Raw genomic sequence first — 18667 nt, forward strand, 5'->3', positions numbered from 1 at the left:
CTATGCTGGGGGGAGGGGGGTTCCCAAGTGAGCAGACCACACAGGTATTCATGCCAGGAAATGTGCTGTGAAAAGGGAGTTGGAGCTAAGAACGACCCCCTCTGGAGGGAGTTCTTCCCCCGTCCATCACCTGTTGACAGGAGCTGAGATGCCCTTTTTAAGGCTGTGCAGCTGGCGTCTGTGTGGGAGCCACTTGGGTGCCCTGTCCATTCTTGTCTAGCTCTGGCCAGGGGGCTTTTGTGACCTGAGGGGAGGGGTTGGTCATCCTCCAGGTCGACTTCCCTGCCACTTAGGAGGGAATGAGGCTCAGGTGTGTTCCACCTGGTTTCTGGTTTGTTTAGGGCTGGAACTGGCCGGCTGTCCAGAGCCTTGAAGAGTCCAGGTCCCCCCCCACCCTCCCAGGGCAGTGAGGAAAGGCATGATGGGGCAGGTGTGCCTGCCGGTGGGGCTTTTAACACTTTGCTTCATTTACATCCAACTCCAATCTGTTACCATTAAGACCAAGCAGTGGTCTGAGCAGCCTCTGGTGCTGGGGAGTTTGGGGTCTGGGTTCGGCGGCATGCCTATAGCTGGCAGTCTGGCAGTGAGGAGGCCCAGAACATTCTGTTAGCCCCATGGCCTTGGCCTGGCTGTGCCCACTTTTCTGTCCTGAGGGCTGGGGAGGGAGTCAGCGCCTGAAGGGGCTCTGGGGCACTTCAGTGCTGGACCACGGAAGGTGGGGAGGTGTCCTGCACGTGGAGCCTGCTTGTTTGTAAGTGGCTGAACTGGCTGGCAGTTTAGGGGAAGGGCAGAGATAAGGTGTCCTTGATGTGAGGAGGGCGAGCTGGCGGAAAGGCAGGTTGAGGGAGAAGAAGGGTCAAGGCTGGGAGGGCAGCAGCTGGCCTCCTGTTGCTGCCAGGCACTGGTTTCGTGTATCGAGGAATCACAAGCGGATGGCCCTCTGGGGTCTCACTGCCCAGCCAGCAGGAGGCTGTCTGCCTTTTTCTCCCTGCTTAAGCAGCATCTCAAGCAGAATCAACTCTGGGAGTTGATTCTATTAGATTGAGGCTAACAAGGGAATTTCTGGAGATAATATGGGCTGGGAGCCCACCCACAGGGGCAGTTGGGGAGCCTGTTTGTCACCAAGGTACCTGCCTCCTGGAGAGGTGGCGTTTCTGATCGCAGGGCTCCGGTTTCCTCAGACTGGAAAGTAGGACATACTCCTGCGGGTGGCCACAGTGGGACAAGGGGGCTTTGTCCTCATGGGCTGTGAGCCTGAGCTGTGCAGACCCCAGACACTGGTGGGGGAGTGGGGAGATGGAAGGTGGAGGGGGCCATGACACGCAGAGGCCCAGGAGGGGCCAGCCTCTGTCCCTGCCTAGGGAGAGTCCCAAAGGCTCCACCGGCGGGGAAGGAACTGTGTGTCGGGTGGGGGCCATGGGCCCTAACAGGGAGGGTCAGGGCCTGCGGCGAGGACACTGGGTTCACCTCGCTTCTCTTGCAGCGGGGATCTGACGAGCTCTTCTCTGCCTGCGTCACTAACGGACCCTTTATCATGAGCGGCACCTCGGCGTCCACAGGTAACCCCACCCGCCCGCCGCCCTGCCTGGTCCCTGTGTCTGCACAGTCCTGGGAGCAAAGTGTGGGGACCACTTCAGCCCGGAAACCTCTTGGTGCCGAGGAGGGCCCCGCTCTGAGGGAGCCTGGGGTGCCCTATGTGACTCAGTGCTTTTTTGCAGCAAATGGAAACGACAGTAAGAAGTTCAAGGGGGACAGCAGGAGTGCGGGCGTGCCCTCCAGGGTGATCCACATCCGCAAGCTGCCCGGCGATGTCACCGAGGGGGAGGTCATTTCCCTGGGGCTGCCCTTCGGAAAGGTCACCAATCTCCTGATGCTGAAAGGGAAGAACCAGGTACGAGGCCTGGGCTAGTTGGTGTGGGTCCCAGAGGCATCCCTGGTATGAGTCAGCTCACCCTGTTCCCACGCTCAGGCCTTCATCGAGATGCACACAGAAGAGGCCGCCAACACCATGGTGAACTACTACACGTCGGTGACGCCTGTGCTGCGCGGCCAGCCCATCTACATCCAGTTCTCCAACCACAAGGAGCTCAAGACAGACAGCTCCCCTAACCAGGCGGTGCGGCACCCTCAGGTGTGGGTGGGTGGGGCCAGGGTGGGGCAGGTGGGGTTGGGGCTGGGGGACTCACGGTACTGTCCCCACAGCGGGCCCAGGCGGCCCTGCAGGCTGTGAACTCAGTCCAGTCAGGAAACCTGGCCCTGGCAGCCTCGGCCGCGGCAGTGGATGCGGGCATGGCCATGGCCGGCCAGAGCCCAGTGCTTAGGATCATCGTGGAGAACCTCTTCTACCCAGTGACCCTGGACGTGCTGCACCAGGTGAGGGGACTGGGCTTCAGCTGTGGGCAGTGGGCTGGTGCCTGGGCCCAGGCTGACCCACCACCTTCTCCCACAGATCTTCTCCAAGTTCGGCACCGTTCTTAAGATCATTACTTTCACCAAGAACAACCAGTTCCAGGCATTGCTGCAATACGCTGACCCCGTGAGCGCCCAGCACGCCAAGCTGGTGAGTGGTCCCCAGGGCAGCCGTGCCCCTGGCCGCCAGGCACCTGCTGACAGCCTCCTCGCTGTCCCCACAGTCGTTGGACGGCCAGAACATCTACAACGCATGCTGCACGCTGCGCATCGACTTCTCCAAGCTCACCAGCCTGAACGTCAAGTACAACAACGACAAGAGCCGCGACTACACGCGCCCTGACCTGCCGTCCGGTGACAGCCAGCCCTCGCTGGACCAGACCATGGCTGCTGCCTTTGGTGAGACGCTGGGGGCAGGCCACCCGGGCAGGACTTGTAGTTCAGGCTAGGCGCCCGCACAGCCCACCCCGCACTTGCGGGTGGGGCCCTGGCAGTCGGCTCGCACCCGTGGGTGCGATGATTAGTGTCTCGTTTGTTTCTAGGTGCGCCTGGTATAATGTCAGCCTCTCCGTATGCAGGAGCTGGTTTCCCTCCCACCTTTGCAATTCCTCAAGCCGCAGGTACTCACACACTTGCCCCAGCGCCGCCTCTGCATGTCCACATCTCGCCAGTAGCTCTGCTTCCCCGGCGGCCAACGTGGCGCAGTGTGGGGGGCCAGCCTCCTGGGCGCGGAGTCTGGACAGGGCAGGCGTGGCCGGGCTGCTGAGCCCGCTGAGGACCAGCGCCTGTGGTTGGAGGGATGCGCCCCTAGTAGTGCATTTTGAGCGGCCTGGTAAGCGGAGCGGCATGCGCTGGGTGAGCACACCTGAGCGTCCCTCCCAGGGGCCAGGCGCCCACACGCGAAATAGTCTTGAGACTGTTCTCCCGCCCGGCATGCTGTTTGCATGGTGACGGGCACCTGCGTGCACGCACAGCCGAGGCCACCGGGCTCGATCCTGCGTCTGAGAAGCCTGAGTCTTCTGTGTTGTTGGCACATATAGGTGGTCAGGCCAGTACTCTGAGGAGCATGGAGGGTTGCAGGGCTGGGGGCCAGGCTGATGCCCCCACCCACCCCCCGCATCTCTTTTTTGCATGAGGACGGGCGAGACCGATTACCTTGTGGAGACTGTGGGCACCACACTCAACTAACCCCACTCACCCTGCAGGTCTCTCTGTTCCTAATGTGCATGGGGCTTTGGCCCCTCTGGCTATTCCATCAGCAGCGGCAGCAGCAGCGGCAGCAGGCCGGATCGCCATCCCAGGCCTGGCAGGAGCAGGAAACTCTGTCCTGCTGGTCAGCAACCTCAACCCCGAGGTACGTGGCGCCTCTGGTAATTAGGAGTTGGGAGTGCCCCCAGTCCTAGTGCAGATGGAGCCTCTGACCGGGCACTGGGCTCTGGAGCTGGGCCAGGCCCAGCCAGTGCCCGTGGGCATCCCCATCCTCCTCTCTGCGCTGATGTCACTCACTGCTGCCTCCTTTCCCGAAGTGCTTGGAGTTCTCTTGTTTCCTTAACATCTTAATTTACGTTCCTAATTTCATGATGTTGAGAGTTGAAGCATTTGGTACATGAGAACAAACTTGAAATTTCCAGCCCAGCGAACCTTGGTCTGCAGAAGGGCGCCTTGAGGGGAGGGTGCAAGCTGAGGCCACCCGCTAGTCCCTGAGGTGGCAGCCAGGCCTGGCTTGTTTCAGGGCTGGGTTAGCTCAGGGAGCTGGGGTCCACTGAGCGAGGCTCAGTATTTGCTTTTCGAGAGACGGGGTTCTTGTTTAATGAGCTGCTCTCCTGCCTGTCTGACCTCGTGTGACTCTCGGTCTCCCCAGTCCTGTCCCAGTTCCTCTGGCCAAGCTGTCCGCTCGCAGCGCTCGGTGAGCCTGACTGGAGGCTCCGGTGCGGGCTGAGGAGACGGTTCCTGGAGGGCCTGGTTGGGGGAGCGAGTGGGGGGCCAGCAGGCGCCGCCTCCTCCCCGCGGAGGGTGCTCCGGCTGTCTGCCCGGCGTGTGGCCTGTAATGTGTGTGGTCTTGACTGATGGGGCACCGCGTGTTTTCTTATGTATTTACTGACCTGTGTTTTTGCTACTTTTTTTCTTTTCTCCCCTTCCCCTTTCCCAATTTTTTTTCTTGCCCTGATCCGGAATTTCTTTGCCAACTGACTGCACGGTACTTCTGCTTCCTGTTGTTGCTTGAAACAAAACAAAACCATAAATAAATAAAAAAACAAAATTCCCCCTCAAACCCTGCTCTCCGGAAACCAACCTGCCCTTGAATATTAACATCCTGACAACTTCATCATCCATCAACCTGCACGCCTGCGGGGCTGCCTCCTCGTGGTGGACGATTGGCAACTCGCCCCCTGACCTCTCCCTTTCCCTGTCCCTCGCTGCCTTGCTCTGCTGTCCTCTAAAGAGAGTCACACCCCAAAGCCTCTTTATTCTTTTCGGTATGTTATCGTTCACACTTTTATTACCTTGTTTTCATGTAATTGAGGTGGTTGTTACGCCCTGAGATTCCGATGCGTGCGGTCTGGGCTGCGGTTTGCGTATTTATTTGGACTCTATAGAGCATGGTTCCCTACCCGCATGCCGTTGGCAGCGTAAATGTGTCGGTAGCATGCTACAGGATGGTTCCTTGGCAATTGACCTTTCCTGGATTTTATGGCTTCTTTGCGGAAGGCAGCCCTCCCAGTCATGCTCCCTGTGTCTAGACAGGTTCTCAGAGGCAGAATAAGCAAACTGGGGAGAGCCAGCCCTGTGTGGGAGTGTGGGTCGCGGGGACGGCGGGTGGGCGGCTGGGGCCTGGGGCTTAGCCCCCTGTCCCTGTGCTCTTGAAGGCGTGTATGGAGATGTGCAGCGCGTGAAGGTCCTGTTCAACAAGAAGGAGAACGCCCTGGTGCAGATGGCCGATGGGAGCCAGGCCCAGCTGGGTAAGGGGTGGCCAGGGAGGGCCGGGCTGTGGGTGGTGCCCAGGGCCCTCAGGTCACGTACGCTGTCCCCCCCCGCCCCCCCCCCCCAGCCATGAGCCACCTCAATGGGCATAAGCTGCACGGAAAGCCAGTGCGCATCACACTCTCTAAGCACCAGAGCGTGCAGCTGCCCCGCGAGGGCCAGGAGGACCAGGGCCTGACCAAGGACTATGGAAACTCGCCCCTGCACCGCTTCAAGAAGCCTGGCTCCAAGAACTTCCAGAATATCTTCCCACCCTCGGCCACTCTGCACCTCTCCAACATCCCGTGAGTGCCTCTGCCTCTCAGATGCTTCCATCATCTTATCCCTTGTTTCTGGCCTCCCCACCTCCCCCCTCATTCCTGGACATTCCTGTCGTGAGGGAAGGACCTTGACACACCTCTCTCTACTTGCAGGCCCTCCATCTCTGAGGATGACCTCAAGATTCTTTTCTCCAGTAACGGCGGGATCGTCAAAGGGTTCAAGTTCTTCCAGTGAGCAGAGTCCCCTCCCCCACTGCCCCTAGGCTCCCTGGCCCCTTGCTGCTCCTCATGCCTGTGTTCCCCCACTCCTTGCAGGAAGGACCGCAAGATGGCGCTGATCCAGATGGGCTCAGTGGAGGAGGCCATCCAGGCGCTCATCGACCTGCACAACCATGACCTGGGTGAGAACCACCACCTGCGGGTGTCCTTCTCCAAGTCCACCATCTAGGCCGCCACCCAGGACCAGCCTGCCGGGCACCCGGCAACAACTTCCATCATTCCAGATAAAAAGCCACTTTAAAAAGCAGCTGAAGTGACCTTAAAAGACCAGAGATTTTATTTTTTTAAAAGAGAAATCAGTTTACCTGTTTTTAAAAGAAATTAAATCTAATTCACTTGCTCATCTTGGGGAGGTGGGGTGCCAGCCTCAGGCTCTTGGTGACGGTGGACAGTACCACCCGCCCGGCCCCTTGCCCGTGCCTTCTGCCGCCTGCAGGGCGGGCGCTCCTAAACCCCCACTTGGCTTTCTTGTGCCTTAAACCCACTGCCCTGGCAGGGCTTGTGGGGTCAGCCTCCCCTGGGATCATGTGCCTGGTGTGGTGGGGGGCTGTGGCCGCCACCCAATCCTTTAATCAAGTGTGTGATTCTCCCCCAGCCTTGGGGCCTCCCCGGACCCTTCCCTGTTGCTTCTTCAGCTTTGTTTTCACTGTAATCTCTGTATTATGCTTCAATGCAGCTGCAGACACCTGTGCCTAGCAATATTTCCAGTTGACCAAATATTCTAATCTTTTTCATTTATATGCAAAAGAAATAGTTTTAAGTAACTTTTTATATAGCAAGATGATAAAAATGGTATGAGTGTAACCTAAACTTTCTCCTTGTGGTATGACCTTGTATACTGTACTTTTATTTTATTCCTTGTCATTGAGTCGCAGGGCAGGATCTAGTTTCCAGGGCAGACACAGCGGGGCCGGCATCTGCCGCCCGATGCCTTACTGACACCTGACTGTCCTTTCTCCGAGGACAAGTGCTCTTCAACTTTCAGGGTTTCCTTTTTTCCTGCAAATTTTGGACCAAAGTTTTGTTTCTGTTTTTTTTCCTGCCTCTAATGCTGGGACCCCAGGAGGTGAGGCAACAGCCCTCCCCTCTGGTCTTCATGCCTCGTCCTGCACTCACGGGTCCAAGGGGTGCCCCGCACGCAGGCCTCTGCTGGCCGGCCCTCACTCGGGGCCTGAGCCTCAAGTTTCCATGTTGGGGTGGAACAAGGGTGTAAATATTTATAATTTTTTATACCTGTTGTAAGACGTGAGGGGCAGCAAATGCGGTTTTTTATGGTGACACAGATGTATATTTTGATAACAGCAATTACAGGCTCAGTATTGTAAGGAGCACGGCAGGCCCCGCCCGCTGCCGGCTTGTAATGCAGAGAGAACTGAATTAAAGCGATTTTATAACAACTCCTACCTTTTCTGTAGGCTCTTTTTTCCTGTCCACATGTAGAAGGCGGTCTGGCCAGTCTGTACTGGACTCTGAATAAACTCTCTGTATCCTGCACTTGATTCCCCTCTTTATTGGGCCTGTTGGTTTCACTGCTGTTTCCTCTTCTGTAAACTCCGGCATGTTACCCTTCGTGTGTGGGGGTTTCGGCCCCACCCCTACACCCAGTCCTCCAAAGACTCAGACTGTGAGCTCTTATCCAGGATCGCCTTTTATTGTCTACCAGGACCCACCCCTCTGCCCCACCCTCACCCTCAGTCCTTGAACCTGCGCGCAGCCTGCATCTTCCGGTAGTAGCTCTCAGCCTCGGCCTCTGCTGCTTCCCGATCACCAAGCGCTGGGCCTGCTTTGCGCCGCAGCGTCGACTCCCGGCTGCCTGGTCCCAGCACACCATCGACTGCGCCCAATGGGGGCAGCCCCTCACCCGTGGCCAGGTTGACAGTGGCCACGGCCCCAAACCGTGACTCCTCCTGGTCCACGTCACTGACTGATGAGCCTGGGGAGATACCCGGGGGCTTCGCCCCACCTCGGAAGCTGCGGGCCAGGTCTCCCAGCTCATAGCCACCCTCCCCCTCTACCCCCTTGGCCCCGACTCCTGCCGCCTTCCACTCCCAGGGCCCATTACCCGCGGACAGGTGGACCACAGGGTGGTGGGGTGCATGTGCATCGATGGTGACGATGCTGGCAGAGTCGCGGTCAGAGGGTGACCTGTACTGGGAGGAGTCAGAGCTGGCACTGGATGAGGAAGCCGTCTCGGCTGCCTTGGGGCCAGGTGCACCTGGAGCCTTGGACATGGCAATGACCTGCAGCAGCCGGGGCGGGTTGGCCATGCGGGGCTGGGCCGAGGCCGTGGCCACTGCGGCTCCACTCTTCTCAGCCATCGTGAGCCACTTGGCCCGTACAGCTGCACTGCTATTGGGGGACAGGCCAGTTGCTGCCTGGGCCCCCTCCTCAGGGATGTGAACCAGAGGTTGTGGTCCGGCCCGAGGCGGCAGGATAACACGTGGCCCAAGCCCTGGCCGAGCCTGGACTGTGGGGTACAGTGAGGGAGGTGCTGGACCCCCTTCCTCCCCCTCCTCCTCCTCCTCTTCTTCCTCCTCCTCTTCCTCCTCAGCCATGGGCTCTGCGGGTGCCCGCAGGTGTGCAGGGCTACCCTCATCTGGTAGCCCCAGGCCTCGGCCCTCCAGCGACTTCTGCTTCCATTCACTAATGAGCTGCTTGGAGCGGGAAGCGTCCAGTGGAACGTGGATGGTCATGTGGCGGCGGGCGGGGTCGTCTAGCGAGGGCGTGCTAACACGGGGCAGTGTGTGGCTGAAGGTCACCATGTTCTCCTTGCCCATGGGGCTGCGTGGAGCCAGCAGGTCCACATCCACACTGGCCCGCTTTAGGCTGCCCAGTGAGGTCTTGTCGCGGGCCACGGGCCGGGGCATACCCTCCAGCCGGCTGGGCGGACCTAGCTCATCAGTGCTCACAGACTTGTTCTGCTGGTACACCGAGTCGTGGCCCCGCTGGGTCAGGGCCCTTAGTGCGTCCTTAGTTGGCACCGGGGCCACTGGTCTCTCTGCCAGTGGGGCCTGGAAGTTGCCCACTGCATGGCAGGCCTAGAGATGAGATGGAGACTGGGTGTGAGGCCTGTGGCTGGAGACCAGGGTCCCCACCGGGCCACAGACATGCCTTGGGGGTGAGAGAGGGGAAGTCCACCTTTCTCCCCACAGGACAAATTCTGACTTCTGGTTACTCTGCACATTTGGCAAGTCTGGGCTCATGAGAGTCTGCCTCCAGCTCCCAAGGGAGAAAATGGCAGCATCCCTGGGCAAGGGGCGCTGGCCTTCCCCCTCGGGCCTCCCTATTTGGCCCCTTACCAGGTAGGCTGCTATGCCGGCCCCAATGAGGAAGCCTGCGTAGACGTCCACCGGGTGGCTGCGGTACTGCGTGATCTGAGTGAGGCCACAGACGCCCGCTGCAATGGCGAAGGAGAACACCAGGATGGGCTTCAGCAGCTTGGTGGTGTCTGAGATGACCGAGTTGAAGTACATCTGCCGGGGGACAGGTGGGTGGTCAGGGCAGTTGGCCCCTATGGGGCATCTGGGGTGTGGGACAGCACTCACCGACACATAGACAGCAGCAAAGGCAGACAGAGTGGCATGCTGGGATGGGAAGGTCTTCCTGCAAGAAACACCCATGTGAGCCCTGAGGCTCTGGGACCTGCCTTAGTTTCCCCACATGCTTGTTGGGACAGGGTCAGGCATGCTCACCGGGCAGACAGGATGGCATGGGTGTCGTGGCCAGAGCATATATCCTGTGTGATGTAGGGATTGGCCTCACACGACGTGCCCAGCAGGGTGTAGTTGGGTTTGCAGACAGTCAGGAAGAAGGGTGCGTGATAGCCCGTGGCCAGCTGGATCACGTCGGTCACCAGGGCCGTGGCACACAGGCCAAACACGTGGACACCTGTCGGGTGGGAGTGCAAGGGCCAGACACGGGAGCTGGGGCCAGACCCACCACCCTCAGTGTGCAGATGCCATGGGGGACTCACCTACAAAGCGCACTGTGCGCCGAAGGAAGGAGTTGAAGTTGCAGCCACCGGCGTGGATGCTGCCCTCGGGCCCGCCCAGGCCCCCGCTGCGGCCCCACAGCCGGGACTGTAGACAGTACAGCATGCCCTCGCCCACCATGATCTGTGGACATGGAGGTGCTCAGCAAGGTTCTGGCCAGGGGCCCACAGCCAGCCCCGCCCCGCCCCGCGACTCACTGAAGCTGCGGGCGCAGCGAAGGCCAAGCTGAGGAGCATGAGCAGCGGGATGAGCTCTTCACTTGTCTCCACGTAGGGCATGGACAGCGTGCGGTCGTAGCACTGGAAGCCCACCTTAGCCGGCTTGAAGAGGTCGGTCAGCTCCAGGAAGTAGAGGGACACGATGGAGGATGCCACTATGGGCAGCTGCAGGAAGAACGCTGGCCAGGGTCACACCACACTCGTTCACTGAGTGAGTCATCCGCCCACAAATTCAGTCCCTTCACTGACTCGTCCACCCATCCGTGCTGTTCACTCACTGATGAGCTCATTCATCAACTGAGTCACCCACCACCCATCTGTGCATCTAATGGAGCCATTCCTGCACCCAAGATTCAATCCACTAATCACCCTATCAACTTCCAACATCCATCTATTCATTTAGTCATTTTCCATCCATCTGACCCCCACCCATCTGTCTATCCACTGATCTTCCCTTCCTTCTATCCATCCATCATATTCCATCATCCATCCATCAATCCACCCACTGCCCCATCCATCTTCCATTATCCATTCAGCATCATCACCATCCATCATCCATCAATCCATCATCCATCAATTCATCATCCATGCTTCCATCATGCACCCACCCACCTCTATCCATCTATCCCCTCATCTTTCATTCTGGCCACCCATCCATCCATCCACTTACTCTCCCATCCATCCATCTACCCACCTGCTATCCCCCCTCCCAAAATAAATCCACCATCCATCCATTACCCATTCATTCAATCATCCTTCTATCCATCAACCTCCATCTATTCATTTATCCATTTTCTAACCATCAAACCACTCACCCATCTGTTCGTCCATCCACCCATTCTCCCATCCATCCCTCCATAAATTTCTATCAGCCATCCACCTCCATCTATCCACCTACCTATCCATTCACTCATGATTCCTTCCTTCCCTCCACTCACTCATCCATCCACCCACCCACCCACCCACTCACCTGCCCATGCTTCCATTCATCCTTCTGCCCACCACTCATCTACCCACCCACCCTTCCTTCCTTCCATCCACCCATCCTCACATCCATCCATGAACCAACTATCCATCCACTTACTATCTATCCATCAACCCACACATCCAATCATCAGTTTGTCCAAACACCCATCCCTCTATCCATCAACTTCCAATTCTTTCTATCCATTTATTCATTTCCCATCCATCAGGCCACCCAGCCAGCCACATTACCCATCCTGCCATCCATCATCCTCCATCCTTCCTTCCACCCGTCAACTCACCCACTGACCCATCCCTCCATCAATCCATCCATCTATCATTCATTTATTCAACAACATCCACCCATAAACTTACAACAACCTTCCATTATTCATTATCCATCCATCTGACCACCAATGCTCCCATGTACCACCCATCTATCCATGCCCTGACTATTCCACCCATCTATCATCCATCTATCCATCTTTCAACTCCATCCATCAATCCACCATTCATTCATCCATCCACTCATGCCTGTTTGGTTGTTTCCTTCCATCCACCCATATATACATCTAATTACTCACCCATCGATCCACCCATCCATTGACCCACTCACCCACCATACACCCACCCACCCATCCATCAACTCATTTATTTCCCCTAGTCAACTGTCATCCATCCAGTCCACATCCATCCTTTTTCCCATCCTTCCAAGCAACCATCCTCCATCCATCATTCACCAATCAATCTACCTTCCATCCATTCCCTCACGTTTGCTTCTTTTTTCATTCCTCTACCCATCCACTTACCCACTCACCCATCCTTCCATCCATCCATACACCCATTAATCACTTCATTCATTTCTCTCCAAGGCACCTTTGCTGCCTTGCACAATCTGGGAAGGGCAGACAGGTTCCTGTCTCTTGGCCTCTTCTCTCAGGGATGGATGGATGGATGGATGGATGGATGGATGGATGGATGGATGCACTTAGACCTGCCTCTGGGGTCCTGGCCCTCCTTGGAGACACCCTTCCTGGCTCCAGCCTGTTCATCTCTTCTGCTGCTGTTTCTCCTCTGCACCCCATACCGCTACATGCCAGCTTCACACTAAGCCCCAGAAACATGGTGTTGGGCCTGAATAAATGAATTTTTATTTATAAATGAAATCTTTGAGTTGCTCATTCATACAACTGTCCTTCTGCACAACCTGATCATGTGCCCCCAGGTGACAAGCATAGGGCACACGTGACGTTCTTTCTTGCTCAGAGCAGTTATGAGGAACAGGTGGGAGGTTGAGGTTCGGGAAAGCTGAGCTGCACCTGACCGAGTCACCGACAGTGTGCTCGAGGAGGGCAGCAGGGCAGGCTCTACACCGCCACTCACTTACCCACCCACTCACTTACCTACTCGTACTGCAAAGCACTGACTGAGCAGATTCCAACGGAGCAAATCCTCCTCCCAGTGTCCTCTGCCTCCCCTTCTGGTCCATGGGTCTCAAACTGACACATCCACCGGGGCTACTTCTGGGACCGGAGTGTAGGTGGGTGCCTAAGGGGGCTCAGCTGCCTTGGGAAGCTCCCACCTCTATCTCTACAGTGCCTTGAGTGGGGCCTCTGCCCTCTACAATCCTGGCTGGAGGCTTCCAGAGGGAAAATGCCGAAGGTGGGTGAGCTGAGTTTCAAGGAGCTGGGCTGGTGTCCAAGGAGCATTTATGGAGCACCTGCTGCATGAAGGCAGGAGGCCCAAGGCAGCTAAGTGAAGCAGTTCACGGCCACCTGCCTGGGCTTGCATCATGGCTCCTCCCCTTCCCTGTGTCTCAGTCTTCTGAGCTGAAAAAAGGAGCAATATAGTGGCCACCCCCCAGGATGTCTGTGTAGGACTGGAGGAGCAAAAACATTGAAAGCGCTTAACATCTGGCTCAGCGGGCAGATGGTGTCCAGCCACAGAGAGGGTTTAGGGTACAACTTAAAATCAGCAAACCTTTCCACAAGAGGGTCACGTTGAAGACCTCCCCCACGCCTTTCCAAGCCCCCGGCAAAGTGGCTCTAACGCCTGGCCAGCTCCCCCTGCTTCTCCTCCAGCCCTCTGCCCCCATCTCCCTGCCAGACCCAGCTGGAAGCACCTGGTGGCAGGGTGGGTTGGTGGCAGGGGCCCCACTTCAGGGTCTGCCACTCCCTAAAGGTCTGTAAGTGCCTCCTAAATCACACCACCCACTTCTCACTGCCTCCAGAGACCCTCAGCTCAGAGCATATCTGCCTCAAAGGAAAATCATTCACACACTCACAATGGCGGGCTAGCGTGCTTGCTTTGGGGGCGTGTGTATTTAAGAATGAATAAATGTAATACTGGGCTTCCCTGGTGGCTCAGACGGTAAAGAATCTGTCTGCAATTCAGGAGGCCTGGGTTCGATCCCTGGGTCAGGAAGACTTCCTGGAAAAGGCAGTGACTACCCACTCCAGTATTCTTAGACTTTCCAGGCAGCACTAGTGGTAAAGAACTTGCCTCCCAATCCAGGAGATGTTAAGGGATGCAGGTTCGATCCCTGGGTCTGGAAGATCCCCTGGAGGAGGAAATAGCAACTAGCAACCCACTCCAGTATTCCTTCCTGGAGAAGCCCATGGACGGAAGAACCTGGTGGGCTACAGCCCACAGGGTCGCAAAGAGTCCGACACTATTGAAGAGACTCACCACGCACACACAAACATAATGCTGGCAGTACAGGAAATGCACACCAGGCCTGGGATATGGCTTTGCACCTCTTGGGTTGGTCAAAATTCAAACATCACCAACACAGGTGCAGACATGACTATGGGGAAACAGGCAAGTGCAGGGGCCTCAGTAGGAGGAATATGGGGTCTTTCTACACCCTGCTCGCTAGAGATGCACAATGCAGACAAGCTCTGCATTCTGTGCAGGGTGACACAGGCCAAAGAGTTTACAGTCTCCTCCTAGGAATGTTTGTGAGACATCAAGACTAGGAACCCCCCCAAACGCCCAGCTCCCTAGGGCTGGCGCTGGAGTACTACAGGGCAGTGAAAAATGATGGGGCGATGGTAAACAAAGATCTCTGCTAGAAACGCCAAGGGCAGGGACTTCACTGGTGGTCCAGTGGCTAAGACTCTGCACTCCCAGGAGCCCAGGGTTGATCGCTGGTCAGGAAACTAGATCCCACACGCTGAAACTAAAGATCTTGCATTCCACAACTAAGACCCTGCCTGAAGCCAAAAAAAAAAAAAGGCTGAGGGCAGAACCTGCGTTTCTACAGGTGGTGGGGGAAGGGCTACATATGCTGAACTTGAATGGAAGGCTGGCTGTAGTCTTGTCGGACTCTTTGCCACCCCACAGACTGTAGCCCACCAGGCTCACTGTCCATGGTGATTCATTCTCCAGGCAAGGATACTGGAGTGGGTTGCCCTGATTGAACTCACATCTCTTACTCTCCTGCACTGGCAGGCCGGTTCTTTACCACTAGCGCCACCTGGAAAGCCCAGGTGAAAGGTGAAAGTGAAAGGCTGGGTGAAAGGCTTTCTGGAAAGGGACACAGGTAGTGGGAAGTTGGGGGGAGCTGAGGGTGAGGGGCTGCCTCCGTGTGGCCCGTAGAACACTGAGGAGGAATAACCTACTGTAATAAGGATTCAAATGCAAACTTGAAAAACTAACCAGGTTTTCTGCCTGTGGGGGAGGTAACCAGCTGTCTGGGTGACCCTGCTCAGGGTAGGGTTGGGTACTATCTGCTCAGGTCCGGGGGACTTCTCCACCCACGCCCAGCCTGGGCTCCTCACTCCAGCTGGGTTTCCTGGCCTGGCGAGCAGGGGGCATTGTGGGTAACCCAGGTACTGATCAGGTGGATTCGCCTCACCAGCACTTCATTAGCGCTCAGCATGTGCCCGGTGGCTGCACTTACTATCTTATTTTGCAGCACTCCTAAGGCCCTCACTACATGCGGAGCCTGTTCTGTCAGAGCTCAGGGAAGTGCACGAGCCTCCACGATGAGCAGAGGAGGAATTTCAATTCAGACACTCAGGCCTCCGGCCTTCACATTGCAGGAAGACATCGCATCTATATCGCGCCCCCCTCCCCGCCCGCCCACCGCGCCCAGCACCTTGCTCCAGCCCCTTCGTGTGAGCTGCTGACCCGAACCCCGGACTGACGATCCCGCCTCGAGCATCTATCCAGCTCCCGCAAAACCCAGAACATTCTCTTGCAACTCCTACTCGTCCTGCAGAGCCCAACTGTTCTGACCGCCCTCCCTCTCCCTCTCGCACACCCAGGCCCCCTGGCTGTGCTCGCCCCGGTCCCTCGGCGTGGAGGTCCCGAGGGCCGGCTGAACGGAGGCCTCTGCCCCGCCCCCACCAGCGCGACCTCCCCCCAGTCACCTCCACGAAGTAGAAGCAGGGCAGAAGCGTCATGCTGTCCTTCGGGCTTTTATTCTTCTCCTTGGTTGAGATCATGGTGCCGGGGGCGCCACAAACCGTAGTTGGAGGGGACAAAGCCGCGCTGGAGGAGGGGAGGAGCAGACTGAGCCCTGGGGGACCAGGTGCCCGGCGCCCGCGGAGGACGGGCGGGCCGGGATGCGCAGAAAACGCCCAGGGAAACTGAGGCCGCGAGGCGGGGGCCGCGGCCGCCCCTGGCGCACTGCGGTCCTGCCCAACCCTCCGGCTGCCTCCCCGGATGGAGGAGCCGCGAGAGGGCTCGGCAGAGAGGGCGGGGTCGGCCTGGTCGAGAGCCTCCGGGCTGAGGTCCCACCCGCGAGTCAGGACTGGGGCCTCCGGGACCCCGAGGGCCGGAGCCGGTGGAGGGGTGGGGTCCGCGCTCCGCCCGCAGGCCCCTCACCTGGCGCGCCCGCGCTCGGAGGGCGGAGCTGGCGGCGGCGGGGGCTGCGGCGCGGCTGGCACAAAGCCGGCCCCGCCCCCGCGGGGGCGGAGGGGGGCGGGGAGCGAGCGGCCCCGCCCGGCCTGAGACCCCGCGCCGGGCGGCCTGGAGGCTGCGCGAGGGGCGGGGGCTCTTTGTCTTGGCGCGTCGAAGGCGCCGCGCGCGTCCGTCGCCGTCCCCGCCTCCCGGCTCCGCGCCCTCGGTCTCTGGGTCTCTGGGATCTACGTCCCCTACGCGGGGGGAGCACGAACCGGGGTCTGCGGGGTCCTCCCCTCCCGGGCGGCTCAGACGGTCCCGGGGAGCCCCATCCAGGCTGGACGCGGGCGGGATCTCCGGGTCTCCCGCGTCTCTGCCCCCCTCCCCGGTACGCGTTTCCATGGCGAGTTCCCTGGGCGCCCGGGCCATCGGGAAACAAAAGAAGCTGGGGGTGGGGATGGGGGCGCTGTCTCGCTCCTGGGCCCGCGCCTCTCCCACCTGCCCTGCATCTTCCCTCAGCCACTCGGGGTCCACCCTCCACTGGTCCGACCGCACCCCCTCGCCTGGCTCACAGCATCCGAGGCGCACGGCCCGGGATGCTCCGCGATGCGCGCGGGGCGGGAGGGCCCTCGTGGTGAATTCACGTGAGGCTCCTTAGGCAGCGCTTGCTGTTTGCAGGTGTTTCCACAGTCATGAGGGGTGGGGGCCAGCTAACCGTCGTTTAACAAGTGTGGAAACAGGCCCCCGGGCACTTAAATCACTGTCCACAGTCTCCAGGCCCCAGACGGCGGGATTTTGTTCGGCTCATTTTGTTCACTATCTCCTGTACACCTAGCCCGGTACAGTCTCGGGGGAGCCGTCGAGAACCGAGACAGACCCTCAAAATCAGTCCCTCGGTGAAACGTCCAGTTGGATGGGGGTGGGGTAGGGGAGGGCTGCGCGGCCGGAGAGCCCAGTGTGTGCAGCCGTCCACACTCCAGACCCTTCCTGGCTGTGGCCCTTCTTGTGTTAAGAGAACCAACTCCATGTGTCTTCAGAGATGATCCTCCGTGTGGTTAAGGGTGGGGTCCAGAGAGTTGATCCCACCGGGGCCTCAGTTTCCTCACCTGGAAATGGGCATAACAAGAGGGCTTTTGGTGTAGGTGACACACTTGGCATGTCTGTCCCACCTCCCAGGCCTGACGCCCACCTGGACTCCGTTTCCCTGCCAGGCAGGGGAAGAGCCTGGGCTGGACAGCCGTTGGGAATCGCTGGTGTTGAAAGGTGACCACAAACTGTTCTCTGGAGGTAGGAGGAAGGGAAATGGGGCAATCATGCTTGATGCCTCCTGGGGGCGTGGGCAGAAATGAAGGGATGTCCCCAGAGACCTTCCTGACAGCTTGGGGAACCAGGAGAGAGTCTGGGGCAGTATCAGGAGTGGGGGAGGGGGGCTTCTTCCTCCTGTGGATCCCCAGTGGTGGAGAGGGAGTGAGGTCCAGCTCTGATGGTATGTGGCCCAGCAGCAGCCAGGGGTGAGGGGTTGGGGGGTGGAGAGGGTGACAACTTGATTCTGGGCACTAGGGAGCCATGGCAGAGTTTAGAGCAGGCAAGAGGGTGGAACACACCAGGTGCTGCTCAGAGACTCCTGAGCACATTAATACACTTGATGCTCAACACAGCTCTATGGAAGGGGGCATGGAAAGGGAGGGTGGGGCCGTTCATGTTCTGCTGCACAGACAGGGAAACTGAGGCCCAAAAAGGGGCCCCTGAGGTCACCCAGTAGGAAGGGATGGACCTCTGGACCCCAGGGTCACCCAGCTCAACCGGCTGTGCTCTGAGCAAGACGGCAGCTGGGTCCAAGGAACAGACAGGGTGGGTGGCATGCTGGGGACTTGGGGCAGGGGGTAGGGGGGATGCATGGGTGGGATCCTAGGAGGGTGGAGATGGGAAGCAGTCTTGGGGGTTGGACACTGGACTGGGGTAGGGTCCAGTCCTGGGGCCGTGCTGGGGACACGGCTCAGCTGTGGGACCATAACCACAGCAGGGATCAGTCTGAACCCCAGGACCCCACCATTTCAGCTAGGCAGAGGACCCTGAGGCCTAGCAGGGGACCCTGACACCTGCTCCCTCCACCTTCCCCAGGACTGCCCTGGAACAGCCCCCCACAGCCTGGATCTGAGACGTGGGGTCCACCACCAGTCCAACCTCTTGGTGTCACCTTGGAAATAAATCTTTTTTAAAAAATTGAGGCGTCAGAAGACTTCCCTGATGGTCCAGTTGTTAAGAATTTGCCTGCCAGTGCAGGGGATGTGGGTTCAATCCCTGGTCCAGGAAGATCCCACATGTTGCAGAGCGACTAAGCCCATGTGCCACAACTACTGAGCCCAGCTGTGAAAACTGGTGAAGCCCACATGCCCTAGAGCCCGTGCTCCACAAGAGAAGCAACTGCAGTGAGAAGTCCCCGCAATGCAACTAGAGTAGTCCCTGCTCACTGCAACTAGAGAAAGCCCGCATGGCAGCAAAGACCCAGCACAGCCATAAATAAATACATGATAAAAGCTGAGGTGTCAAAAATAAGTAAACATTTTAAATTGATGTGAAATTCACATGACAGAAGATCAGCCATCATAAATTATACCATCCACTGGCTCTTGGAACATTTAGAGTTGTGCAACCACTTAATTCTAGAACATCCCATGTCCCCCAAAGAAACCCTGTTCCCTTCAGCTATTATTCC

The 18667-nt window shown here is 58.2% G+C and overlaps 3 protein-coding genes across 5 annotated transcripts in view; 1 reads left to right on the plus strand and 2 right to left on the minus strand.

Annotated features, from left to right (window-relative positions):
• The window catches only part of PTBP1 (polypyrimidine tract binding protein 1), a 10760-nt gene extending 3336 nt beyond the window's left edge, over positions 1 to 7424 (plus strand). Inside the window, exons 3-15 of one of the 3 annotated variants that reach the window (XM_052644160.1) lie at positions 1484 to 1559; positions 1719 to 1891; positions 1970 to 2116; positions 2203 to 2373; positions 2450 to 2560; positions 2634 to 2808; positions 2952 to 3029; positions 3615 to 3763; positions 4853 to 4886; positions 5277 to 5369; positions 5459 to 5675; positions 5805 to 5882; positions 5967 to 7424. In XM_052644160.1, the coding sequence (XP_052500120.1) occupies positions 1484 to 1559; positions 1719 to 1891; positions 1970 to 2116; positions 2203 to 2373; positions 2450 to 2560; positions 2634 to 2808; positions 2952 to 3029; positions 3615 to 3763; positions 4853 to 4886; positions 5277 to 5369; positions 5459 to 5675; positions 5805 to 5882; positions 5967 to 6099 (1635 nt within the window). In that variant the 3' untranslated portion in view covers positions 6100 to 7424. The remainder of the gene's footprint in view (positions 1 to 1483; positions 1560 to 1718; positions 1892 to 1969; positions 2117 to 2202; positions 2374 to 2449; positions 2561 to 2633; positions 2809 to 2951; positions 3030 to 3614; positions 3764 to 4852; positions 4887 to 5276; positions 5370 to 5458; positions 5676 to 5804; positions 5883 to 5966) is intronic. The other 2 variants (XM_052644161.1, XM_052644162.1) reach the window with 2 other exon arrangements.
• A 197-nt stretch (positions 7425 to 7621) lies between these two features.
• Positions 7622 to 16460, minus strand: PLPPR3 (phospholipid phosphatase related 3). The gene is made up of 7 exons (XM_052644426.1): positions 16450 to 16460; positions 15480 to 15600; positions 10120 to 10305; positions 9904 to 10045; positions 9623 to 9818; positions 9230 to 9533; positions 7622 to 8968 (listed from the first exon to the last, which is right to left on the minus strand). The coding sequence occupies exons 1-7, from the start codon at positions 16458 to 16460 to the stop codon at positions 7622 to 7624; spliced, it is 2307 nt and encodes a 768-aa protein (XP_052500386.1).
• Positions 16461 to 16997: 537 nt separating this feature from the next.
• Positions 16998 to 18667, minus strand: part of MED16 (mediator complex subunit 16) — a 47919-nt gene continuing 46249 nt past the window's right edge. Inside the window, exon 16 of the mRNA XM_052644425.1 lies at positions 16998 to 17057. The gene's annotated coding sequence lies outside the window, so the exon portion shown is untranslated. The remainder of the gene's footprint in view (positions 17058 to 18667) is intronic.

This window comes from Budorcas taxicolor, chromosome 7 (genome assembly GCF_023091745.1).
Source record: "Budorcas taxicolor isolate Tak-1 chromosome 7, Takin1.1, whole genome shotgun sequence".
NCBI classification, from domain to species: domain Eukaryota; kingdom Metazoa; phylum Chordata; class Mammalia; order Artiodactyla; family Bovidae; genus Budorcas; species Budorcas taxicolor.